Raw genomic sequence first — 13,261 nt, forward strand, 5'->3', positions numbered from 1 at the left:
TGTGCTATACGACGGGTTCTCATTAGTTACCTATTTTATACACAGTTGTGTGTATAGTGGAGAAGGCAATGGCACCCCACTCCAGTACTCTTGCCTGGAAAATCCCATGGATGGAGGAGCCTGGTGCTCTGCAGTCCATGGGGTCTCTAAGAGTCGAACTTGACTGAGCGACTTCACTTTCACTTTTCACTTTCATGCATTGGAGAAGGAAATGGCAACCCGCTCCAGTGTTCTTGCCTGGAGAATCCCAGGGACGGGGGAGCCTGGTGGGCTGCCGTCTGTGGGGTCGCACAGAGTCGGACGCAACTGAAGTGACTTAGCAGCAGCAGCAGCAGCAGTGTGTATAGTCCCATTCTCCCACTTCATCCCAACACCCTTCCAACTCTGGTATCCGTGTGTCCATTCTCTATGTCTGTGTCTCTATTTCTGTTTTGAAAATAGGTTCTTCTGTACTAGCGTATGTTTTTAAGGTTCGTTCATGTTGTAGTACATATCTGAACAAATGACATTTAAAAAAGACCATGGGTTTAAAATCAGAAAGATTTGTGCTTGAGTTCCTAATTTATCATTTATTAGCAAAGTGAGTTTGTGCAAGTAACAACCTCTTTGAGCCTTGGTTTTCCTGAAAACGGAAAAGATAACACATTTTCAGGGCTGTTATTAGACACAAAATATGTAAAGTCCCTAAAAAAACAGTGCCTAATAAAGCAGAGAAACAATGAATGGCAGGACAAAGACCTATTATGGCCCCTAAACTAACAGAAATAAGATTATTAATTATATGCATAATGATAATGAGATGAAGGATCTTGATAATATTTTATTTCTTCAGATTCCTCATCATACTTATCATAGAAATGTAAATTATGCTGCAGGTATGAAGTGAAATTTATAACAGTTCTAACAGTAAAGCAGAGCTAAAGTGAGTCAGTGACGATGGAACCAACCACGGTTTCTGAAAGGAGAGAAGGAACAGGCTGTTCTTATACCTTCCTCACAGAGACTCTGTAGATACAAGGGTCCAGGACACCCGTGGTGGCACTGGCGCTCATTTTGCACATAAATGAGAACTTCTTTCTCCAGTGAACACAGTTTGCTTGCACCACCTCCCTGAGGGGGGAAAAAAAAGAACCAGTTAATTAACTATGATAGCATGGATGACATGTTAAAACACACACACACTATTTCACGCAAGTCCATAATGTAAATATTTGGAAACTATGAAATATGAAGAAAACAAATTCCTAATCGTGTAATCTGAAAATCTTCAGAAAGTTTTAATTATTCACAGGCAACTGAAAAATAGTGAATTTACTTATCAATTCAATCAATATAGAATGATGCTTCACCATTCATTCAATACACAATACACATTTGTTTATATTAGATGTGATGAGTATGTGCTAGGTGATTAAAATATGAAGATCAGAATAACTATTTTTTAACCTGATTTGGCTTAGAGTTTAGTTAGTGTAAAAGATAGAAATATAAAAATACTTATTCTAAAACAACTACTGTCACAGCTTTACTTCTATTCCAGTCACAAGAGCAACAGCAGATACCATTTATGGACAGTTCACCACATGTTATTTAATCTCACAACAACCCCAGGAGTAACAACCTCGGCAGCTGGCACTATCCTCACTTTATAGGTGAGGAAGTGAAGAAGAACTAAAGAGCCTCTTGATGAAAGTGAAAGAGGAGAGTGAAAAAGTTGGCTTAAAACTCAACATTCAGAAAATTAAGATCATGGCATTCAGTCCCATCACTTCATGGCAAATAGATGGGGAAACAGTGGAAACACTGACAGACTTTATTTTGGGGGGCACCAAAATCACTGCAGATGGTGACTGCAACCATGAAATTAAAAGATGCTTGTTCCTTGAAAGAAAAGCTATGACCAACTTATTAAAAAGCTATGACAGCTTATTAAAAAGCAAAGACATTAATTGGCCAACAAAGGTCCGTCTAGTCAAAGCTATGGTTTTTCCAGTGGTCATGCATGGATGTGAGAGTTGAACTATAAAGAAAGCTGAGCGCCAAAGAACTGATGCTTTTGAACTGTGGTGTTGAAGAAGACTCTTGAGAGTCCCTTGGACTGCAAGGAGATCCAACCAGTCTATCCTAAAGAAAATCAGTCCTGAATATTCATTGGAAGGACTGATGCTGAAGCTGAAGCTCCAATCCTTTGGCCACCTGGTGTGAAGAAATGGCTCACTGTTAAAGACCCTGATGCTGGGAGATTGAAGGCAGGAGGAGAAGGGGATGACAGAGGATGAGATGGTTGGATGGCATCACTGACTCAATAGATATGAGTTTGGGTAAGCTCTGGGAGTTGGTGATGACAGGGAGGCCTGGAGTGCTGCAGTTCATGGGGTTGCAAAGAGTCGGACACGACTGAATGACTGAACTGAAATGTGCATACAGAGAGATGTTAACTCTAGGTCATTTAGGTAGGAAGCAGCATCATTAGCATTCAAACCCGGCTCGATTTAATTTCGATTTAATTCAAAAATCCATGTGCCCATTTTTTTCACAACTCTGCCCTTTCAAGTTTCCAGGTCTCTGTGTACATGCTGTTCCCTCTACCATTCTCTTAGAAAGGAAGGATAATTAATACTCTGACTTCAGAAGAAAAGAAAGGCAGTGGGCAAAAACAGCTGGAGAAAGCAGAAAGGAAAGGCAAGAGAGCTCAGGTTAAACAGTTTTTATTTTCTTAGGAAAATAATTATAAGGTGACTTCTGTAGGATGATAGTAGCTGATGGGTGACTTGTTAGGCTGAGGATGGTGAATGTGACAGGGAGTCAACTTGTAGCTGCCTTAGTGAATAAAATGAATTTGTACTAGGACCAATCGATTTGGTTTTATAGATTTCTCTATCAATGCACAGACATCCAAAAACATGAAGTGCAAAAAGAAATATAATTTAAAAGCCAACTATGTGTTTGTGTGTGGTATGTGCATGTTATATATAAACAGAGATGAGGGGGTGTATTTTATCATAGGTTTAACTGTAGTAACTTTAGCTTTTTTTTTTTTCCCATTAGGAAGCTTTAGCTGATTTAAGAAATTATGAAGAGAATGCATGTGTTCTTAGGGGAATTTCCCTAGAAATCCAGCAGGTATGCAATTTATCTGTATAAATTTATCTACATACAGCACAGTAGAATGAGAGTTGCTTGGCAAAGGATAGGTCTGAAGGTATTTGTCAGGCAACCTGAGGCATCCCCAGTAAGATGAGAAGTAGCTAACTTGTATACTCAAAAATAAGTGAATTTGAAAAATCAGTGAATAATGAGAAAAACAAGCTTTCCTCTAAACATCTCTTAGCCTAAAGGCTTGATCAAGGTATCAGCCATGGTCTCTGGAGCTTCCTCCTTAAGGTATGCAGATAAACAAATCCCAGTACCCCTGGACTCTTCAGGAATATTTTGAGCTTCAAGGCTTGGTAGTTCCTATCATTGAGACCACTGATAAATGATCAAGAACCAGAAATAACATTAAAAAAAAACACCTGTTATTTTACTTTTCTGATAAAATTAAATAAAAACTTCTGATCAAGGATGGCAGTAATACCTGTATTAGCTTCAGCTCTCTCCCCCAAACTTTCTAAATTAAAACAAAATTTTTTAAGTCACCCTCATACAAGGACAAAGAAAACCAGACAGGAGACAAGAAAAAAAAAAGGCAGTGACAGACAAGTAATCACTAATTAAGCAAATCAAAGAACGCTGAACCTTAAGCTGGTAACATTGAAAGCCAAGAGCAAGAATTTAAAATTGATCTTGAAGTAGAATGAAGGAAGGACAAAAGGCAGAGTCAATGAGCACCCTCCACATGCACAAAGCTTTTACTCAATTTTTAGTGCTCCAAGTTAAACATGAGCAGATACTTAAGGAAAGTCCCTTAATATGTAAGGCAGAGATCAATAAATAGCAAAGAAAAAAAAAACCCAAAACAGAAAACAACTTGAACAAAACAAAGTCTACACTGGAAGAAGAAAAGAATATCAGAGAGAAAGAAAGTACATCTACTGTACAGGAATAGGATACTGTTTTTAAAAAAGGAACATACAGGAAACTAACATGGTAACAAATAGGATCACCCAGAGGAAATCAGTGAACTCCTAGAAACACACAAATTACCAAAACAATCAAGAAGAAAACTTGAACAAACCAATACAAAATGAGATTGAGCCAGTAATCAAAAACCTCCCAACAACAACAACAACCAAAAAACCCAGGACCAGCTAGCTTCAGGGGTGAATTCTACTAAATACTCCAAGAATAATACAAATCCTTCTTAAATCTTTCCCAAAAAAAAAACAGAAAAGAAGGAACACTTTGAAACTCATTTTATAAGCAGCAGCATCCTGATACCAAAGCCAGATAAAACCACCATAAGAAAATAAAACTATGGACCAATATCTCTGATAAAGATAGATACAAAAATTCTCAATAAAAATACTGGCAAACTGAATTTAACAACATATTAAAAGGATCAACGCATGCAAAATCAACATGATATATATACCACAGTAACAGAATCAAAGATAAAAACCACATGATCATCTCAGTTTAGTTCAGTTCAGTCACTCAGTTGTGTCCGACTCTGCAACCCCATGGACTGCAGCATGCCAGGCTTCCCTGTCTATCACCAAGTCCCAGAGCTTACTCAAATTCATGTTCATTGAGTCGGTGATGCTATCCAACCATCTCATCCTCTGTTATCCCCTTCTCCTCCTGCCTTCAATCTCCCAGCATCAGCGTCTTTTCAAATGAGTCAGCTCTTCGCATCAGGTGGCCAAAGTATTGGAGCTTCAGCTTCAGTATCAGTCCTTCCAATGAATATTCAGGACTGATTTCCTTTAGGATAGACTGGTTGGATCTCCTTGCAGTCCAAGGGACTCTCAAGAGTCTTCTCCAACACCACAGTTCAAAAGCATCAATTCTTCAGCGCTCAGCTTTCTTTAGAGTCCAACTCTCACATCCGCACATGACTACTGGAAAAACCATAGCTTTGACTAGACGGACCTTTGTTGGCAAAGTAATGTCTCTGCTTTTCAATATGCTGTCTAGGTTGGTCATAGCTTTTCTTTCAAGGAGCAAGCATCTTTTAAGTTCACGGTTGCAGTCACCATCTGCAGTGATTTTGGAGCACCCCCCCCAAAAAAAAATAAAGTCTGTCAGTGTTTCCACTGTTTCCCCATCTATTTCCCATGAAGTGATGGGTCCGGATGCCATTATCTTTGTTTTCTGAATGTTGAGTTTTAAGCCAACTTTTTCATTCTCCTCTTTCACTTTCATCAAGAGGCTCTTTAGTTCTTCGCTTTCTGCCATAAGGGTGGTGTCATCTGCATATCTGAGGTTACTGATATTTCTCCCAGCAATCTTGATTCCAGCTTGTGCTTCACCCAGCCCAGCATTTCTCATGATGTACTCTGCATATAAGTTAAATAAGGAGGGTGACAATATACAGCCTTGACGTACTCCTTTCCTGATTTGGAACCAGTCTGTTGTTCCATGTCCAGTTCTAACTGTTGCTTCTTGACCTGTATACAGATTTCGCAGGAGGAAGGTCAAGTGGTCTGGTTTTCCCATCTCTTGAAGAATTTTCCAGTTTGTTGTGATCCACACAGTCAAAGGCTTTGGCATAGTCAATAAAGCAGAAGTAGATGTTTTCCTGGAACTCTCTTGCTTTTTCGATGATCCAACAGATGTTGGCAACTTGATTTCTGGTTCCTCTGCCTTTTCTAAATCCAGCTTGAACATGTGGAAGTTCACAATTCACATATTGCTGAAGCCTGGCTTGGAGAATTTTGAGCATTACTTTGCTAGCATATGAGATGAGTGCAATTGGGCAGTAGTTTGAACATTCTTTGGCATTGCCTTTCTTTGGGATTGGAATAAAACGATCATCTCAATAGATGCAGACAAAAGTACTTCACAAAATCCAACATCCATTCATGATAAAGGGTCTTTTAACAAAATAGGTAGACTAGAAACTTACCTGAATACAGTAAGGACCATATATGAAAAGCCTATAGCTAATAGCATAATCAATGGGGAAAAACAGGCAATGTTTCCTGTAAGTACAAGGCAAGAATGTTAACTTTCTAGGGATTAAGACACTACCCAGACACATGAATATAACCTCCCAAGTGGCAGACTGACATATGAACTAGGACTCTAGGTCAGGTTCTCAGGTGAGAGTAAGAAAGTCTAATAATGAGCCAAGAGACCAGGCTGGGATTAAATGGGCTATTAAAAGTGTACTCACCTATTAATTAACTCACAACAAGGCACAATAAAGAATCCTTATTGGAGGAGAAATCCAAAAACGAAGGCAGAGTAAGAACCGTATAATACTCTGCACAATATACTGCCAACCACAGTAAACACTCAATATTTGTGGACTAAACAGATAATTGTCATTCATGGGCCACAAACGAACAGTCTCAATTACCAATTCCTTTCTATATTACTTCACAACTATTCCTAAATCAATCTCTTTCCTGTGTCTAGTCCCACTACCCTAATTTTGTCCCTCCAAAATTCTTTGCTGAAATATGGCAACATTTTCCTAAATGGCCCCCACTCAAATCTACCTTCCTCATGTTACCACAGGAGAAGGCACTGGTGACCCACTCCAGTACTCTTGCCTGGGAAATCCCATGGACGGAGGAGCCTGGTAGGCTGCATCCATGGGATCGCTAAGAATCGGACACGACTGAGCGACTTCACTTTCCCTTTTCCCTTTCATGCATTGGAGAAAGAAATGGCAGCCCACTCCAGTGTTCTTGCCTGGAGAATCCCAGGGACAGGGGAGCCTGGTGGGCTGCTGTCTATGGGGTTGCACAGAGTTGGACATGACTGAAGCGACTTAGCAGCAGCAGCAGCAGCATGTTACCACAGAGCTCCTTCTAAAATACAGAAGGTGACATCCTTCCTCTGTTTAAACTCTGTCACTGTTTCCCCATTTCAGATTCAGCCCTACCTCCTTAACATGGAATCTCCATGATGAGACCCCTTAGGCTTACCGCTTGACCCTTCTGATCTCATACTGATTGTCATTCCCCGCTTACTTCACACTATTTCTCATTTGTATGCCTTTGTTCATGATGTTTTCTTTACCTAGTCCACCATCTACTCTCCCTTTCAACTACCACAATCCCCAGTTTAATTCTAACTCACTTAGACTAGTCATTATCCCCTCCAGGAATCTTTCCCCAACTCAGCTTCTAGGTGAAAGCCTGGTGTCCTGTCTGACCTGGCCTGCCTTGGTCCCCTGAATACCTCAGCGTCCACCATTCTCTCTCCTGGAGCACTGCCACTCCATGCTCCAGGGGGGCAGAAAGTGGCTGAGTTGGCCTCCTCCATCATTCCATTCAGTCCTCATCCCCCAGGATGTGGTCCTAATTTCCTTTATCCTTGTTTTGTTTCTGGCAGATTCTCCAACAATTAATACATATTTGAAAGGAGTCAATATTGTAAATGAATTTTTAAAATTTATAAGCCTAAGGTACCCCTGACTATGCTCTTTCTTAATAGGATTTCAAATAGAATATATTAATTTAAATAATCTTTTAGATTTTATACTATACTGTCAAAGTAATAGCCTTGGAGTTTCAAACAATTTCTCCAAACAAAAAAATTTTTGTGTTCCTTCAACAATTACTCAATTTTTTTGTGTCATAATCTTTAATGAACACACACACAGCTGTCAGAAAATGGTCCAGACCACACAACAAAAAAAAGTAGCCAAGTTAGTAATGACAGTTTGTTATAGTGATGAGTTACCACGGAAACAAACTCAGACTACTTGACAACTGAGACAAAAGTCACATTAGTGAATGCTTTCCGTTATGTGACTCATTAACTTCCTATGAGTCTTATATAGTTGCTTAACCATTTTCCAGAAACAAAGCAACAGAATATGATTTGTGTTGATACTGTGGAAAACCAAATATTTGTAAGATAAAATGATAAAGCTGCTGATTGTGAAATATGTAAATATGTAAGTTAAGGGGACTTACTTAACAGAAGATAAATGTTGCTATGGCCATTGTTTATGCTTCAGAAGAGTCAAAGAAAATCTAAAAAGTCTTAAACAAATACAAATAATATAAAATGAAATGAACATTATGGATCCATTTTTTATGACTACTTAGAACTGCATTACTTAATATTCTAAGAATTACTTGCACATGTGTACTCTAGGCACATACTAAAATTATGCCATACTTTGGTACCGCAAAGCATTTTTAACTTGTTAAAAACAGTAGTAAAAAACGGTCATGAAGAATGCAAGCTTTCTGCCAGACAGCATTACCGCATGGATGTTAAAGGCTTATCTTCAGAGCCAGTCTGACTGGGTTCAAATCCTATGCGTTCTTCTTGCCAGTTGTCACCCTGACACAATCCTTAAACTCTGCATTTCCATTTCCTCCTTTATGAAACAGAGATGGTTAACAGTACTTATACCTCATGGAAATTTTGGGAAACCGAGTGAACACTTGGTATTTGGAACAATGCCTGATTTATATTGGACCTCAATAATAGATGTTAGAAATTGTTACTATTAAGGATATAAGTAGTTCAAGTCCACCTACATTTGCCTTCCAGAGAGAAATAAATAATGGTTAAATTTTATAGAGAATTTTCTTCCACAGTAATGGAGATTTCTATTTTATAAAAGATACAGATTCCTGAAAAAATGAACCGAGGTAAAAACAGCATTTTGAGACTCTAAGGATAAATTAGGTCTATAAAGTTGTGACTTTAACATACAACACTAAGGATCAGTCAATGTCTCTTACCCCACAAGTATTTTTGGCTTGAGGAGCTGAGTGTACTGTACTATCATTCAGTGGAAAAAACTGAACATAAGATTTTTTTCTTCATTCATTCACTCAATTATACATTCATTCATTCTGCTAGTAGTGTTAGTGAGGGAAATGACAATCCAGTTTTGGATATCTTGAGGCTGAGGAGCCTGAGAGTCCCTGTGATCATATAACTTAGCAGAAATATATATTTGTTCAGATAACCAAAATATATTTCTCATATATAGTTGGTCTTCATCGACTGTTTCTGGCTTACAGCTCCCCAAACCCTTGTAATTTCCTAATTGTTGATAATAAAGGTGTCTTTTGCTATGTGAATGAAGTGACTTTTAGATCTCGCCCTAAGGTGGGGGCTGGTAGCCAGGAGAACCAACCGTGAGAATAGAGGATTGGAACTTTCAGTCCTACCCCATGATTTCTGTGGAGGGGAGAGAGGCTTTAAGGTTGAATCAACAGCCATAGACCAATGATTTAGACCATCTGGACTAAACAATGAAGGCTTCATAAAAACCCAAAAGGATAGTTTTCTGGTCCTTTTTCAAACAGCTTCTATGTCAGGGAACCAGAACACTTCCATGTGCCACCATGCTAGAGTCTGGAACTCTGTGGAACATTGATACAGAAGATACAGAGAAGAAGGCTGCTGCTGCTGCTAAGTAGCTTCAGTCGTGTCCGACTCTGTGCGACCCCATAGACAGCAGCCCACCAGGCTCCCCCATCCCTGGGATTCTCCAGGCAAGAACACTGGAGTGGGTTGCCATTTCCTTCTCCAATGCAGGAAAGTGAAAAGGGAAAGTGAAGTCGCTCAGTCGTGTCTGACTCTTAGTGATCCCATGGGCTGCAGCCTACCAGGCTCCTCCATCCGTGGGATTTTCCAGGCAAGAGTACTGGAGTGGGGTGCCATTGCCTTCTCCGAGGAGAAGAAGGGGGGACAGGCAAAGAAGACTCCAGTGTCAACAGAGAGACACAAAGGAGATCATGTTATTACCAAAAGATTTTTAAGAAGGAAGAGTTCAACAAAATCAAATGTGGCAGAGAGGTCAGGTAAGATAAAGATGAAAAAGAAGCAACAATGAAGTCACTGATAATACTGTGCAGTTCAGTGAAGGTGCAGGTGAAGGCAGATGACTTATGGGAAGTAGATACAGGGAACACAGACAATTGATTTCAAATATTTTAGTAATACAGTGGAAAAAATTGGGGTGGCAGCAAGGATTTCATTTTAACATGCTTAGTGTTATAGGAGAGAACCAGTAAAGAGAAAAAGTTAGAGTTGAGGGGGTATGAAAGATGGTGCCAGAAAGTCAGAGGGGATGGGATTCAAACAACAGCTGGAGGGAGTGGCCCTGAATAGACAAGGCTCCTCCTGCATCATGAGGAGGGGTAGAGAAAGGACCAAGCTCTAATGCTGGCAAGTTTGTCAACAGATCACTGTTCACTGCCAGAACTGTTCTAGAGAAAAAGTCCATGTAAGAAACAGTACTATTTGATATATAGTAGTCAAATGTTTGCCAAATACTTGCTTGTTAATAATCTGCTCTACATATTACAAAAAACTGAAGGCTCATGCAAGAAAGACTGCCATTCAGTGACCTGGCAGATGGCCTAATGAGAAATTTCATTTTTAAAAAAGTATGTAAAGTTATGTCCCATTTTTATAGTATGATAATTGACTAATAATTGTTTTTATGAGTAAAAAGTGTTTAAACTCAAAAATATGAATTGATGTTCATCTAGAGAGACATGTATTCTTTAAGTTCCCTCACATAAACTCACAGGTCATTCTTTCTACATACTTTTGGATCATATTTTTAAACAATGAACACAATTAGAATAACATAAAAAAAGAAGACTAGCACCCAGGTCACCTCTCAGTTTAACCTACAGTTGTCCTTCTTTTTTTAATTGAGGTATAGTTGATTTACAATGTTGTGTTAGTTTCTGGTGTACAGCAAAGTGATTCAGTTATATATCTACTTTTTCACATTCTTTTCCATTATGGTTTTACATGATATTGAATACAATTCACTGTGCTATACAATAGGAACTTGTTTATCCATTTCTAAATATTCTAAATATAATAATTTGCATCTGCTAATCCAAATTTCCTAATCCACACCCTCCTCCCACCCCCAGCAACTACAGATCTATTCTCTAACATATACTTTTCTATTCATAACTTTTCAGCATATTAGCCAGCCAAAGGAAAGCTGGATAGCATAATGGAAAGAGAAAAAGATAAAGTATCAAGACCTTTTCTAGTATAAACTATATTGACTTTGAACAAGTCATTTAACCTGCTGGGGCCTCAATTTCTTCACTGAGAAACAAGTGTTGACCTAGGTACTATGTAGAATGAAAATGAATATATTTTTGAGAAATATTTTATCATACATGAAAAATAGTTTATTTTTCTGTAACTACATAGCAGCATTTCTTTACTTTCTAGAAAGGACAGTACAGATGAAAATGGCACAATAAAAACATGAAATAACAGGGGAAAAAAATCTTAATTTAAGGAAGGACCTATACTAAAAATTTAAGAATACATATAGTCTAGGAAATTTTAAAGAAAAGAAAACTACACAAAACTTCCCAATTTTCATCAGGTAAAAGTCCTTTGAGATAGCGAAAATTAAAATCAAGTTATATATATAAGAATGAAAATATGTCCTCCACAACCCTTATAAACAAAGGGACAAGGGACTAACTACAGAATTCAGAAGCTGATGTGAACTACTGATTCTGTATTGAGCCAAAAAACTGTATTGTGTATGAAGGAAAAAGAAATATTTTGTCAGGCATTCAAGGACTAAACTAAAGAAAAAGCAAAAAACTATCACAGGTACCATTTCTGATTAAGACATGAAGAACTGCACAAGAAAGAAAAGAATTAAAAGTTGTATCTTCAAAATAAAAAAAGGCCAGAAACCAATTAAGAGGTTACCTGTTCTCTAAAAAACATTTTACTTTGAACAAGAGGACTTTTTTCCCCTTCCTGAATTGTCTAAAGACATATGTGAAAATAACAGATACAGTTTCTTCAGTCACTTATTCAATTAGCCAGTTTCCAGATCAAGAAATGAATGGTTCCTTTTTGTCTGAAGAGCAGAGGCCAAATTCTTCAACTATGCATTCATCCCTCCAAGGTCTACCTCTCAGCCTCTCAAACTTGACCCCCTCTGTTCACCTTCATTAACTTCACCTAACTGAACTATACACTACTCCCTATCCAAGCTCTGTGTACGTATACCTACCTAATACCGTTCTATTCCTTTAGGATGCCCTCCTAAAAGCTTTCTATCCTTTTCCTACGATCCAACCTCATCCACATAATATAGGAAAGGGAACCAATTTTAGACTCAGAGGACCTAGGCTCAAGTCTAATTTCAACACTGAATGATGTTGCACAAATTACTTTCCTTTACAAAGTTTTCTCTTTTATGAAATGCTTTGATTTTAGCTAAACATATTAGTACAAATTATACCTATCTAGATATTTATATATTATATAAATTGGCAAACATGTTGCCTGAATCTATAAAATCTATAAAAATTTACAGTAAGGGGTAATTTAGAAACACAAAGGACGCAGGCACACAGAGAGAAGCCATGTGAGAACACCGCAAGAAGGCAGGGATCTGTAAAATAGGACCAAACTTGACCACACCTTGATCTTGAACATCCAGCCTTCAGAACTGTGAGAATATAGATTTCTATAGTTTAAGTGACTCAAAAAACATAGTAATTTAAATACACACAGGCACACACACACACACATATAGTTGTTGTGTAGTCACTAAGTCATGTCTAACTCTTGGTGCCCACAACGTTCCTCTGTCCATGGCCCACCACGTTCCTCTGTCCACGGGATTTTCCAGGCAAGAATACCGGAGTAGGTTACTATTTCCTTCTCCAGGGGATCTTCCCAACTTAGCGATAGAACGCAAGTCTCCTGCATCACTGGCTCTGAATCCGCAGGCAGATTCTTTACCGCTTTATATATATATCTGTGTAAACTACAAAGTGTTAACAAATCAAGACTTCACTCAAAAACTTATTCTATGACGCATTTCCTGCGCCCTGGACAAAATTATTCTCTTGTTCCTATAAACTCCTGGGACATTACATCCATGTTTGGAGCTGCCTTGCAAATCAAAGATACTGACAGCAAGAGAAATAGGACTTTAACGAAGTTTTGCTGTGTGTTAAAAAAGTATGCTGATATTCTCATAAGTGTATTTATTGAAAGGAACTCTAAAGTATCAGAGGAGGTTTTCTGGTACAGTGATATTAAATAGCGAATTCCAAAGAACATGCATTGGCCATCAAAACCTATTTGGAGATACAGATGAGGAGAAAACTGCAGAATGTTTACATTCTTGAGATCCAGAGGGAAATAGGCCAGTGACTCA

At 38.4% G+C, this 13,261-nt stretch overlaps 1 protein-coding gene across 1 annotated transcript in view; it reads right to left on the minus strand.

Moving 5' to 3' along the window:
• Positions 1-13,261, minus strand: part of EEIG2 (EEIG family member 2) — an 82,619-nt gene that overhangs the window by 41,702 nt on the left and 27,656 nt on the right. Inside the window, exon 2 of the mRNA XM_002686161.6 lies at positions 990-1,110. Coding sequence (XP_002686207.1) covers positions 990-1,110 — 121 coding nt within the window. The remainder of the gene's footprint in view (positions 1-989; positions 1,111-13,261) is intronic.

The sequence above is a fragment of the Bos taurus genome, chromosome 3, assembly GCF_002263795.3.
Source record: "Bos taurus isolate L1 Dominette 01449 registration number 42190680 breed Hereford chromosome 3, ARS-UCD2.0, whole genome shotgun sequence".
In the NCBI taxonomy this organism is placed as follows: domain Eukaryota; kingdom Metazoa; phylum Chordata; class Mammalia; order Artiodactyla; family Bovidae; genus Bos; species Bos taurus.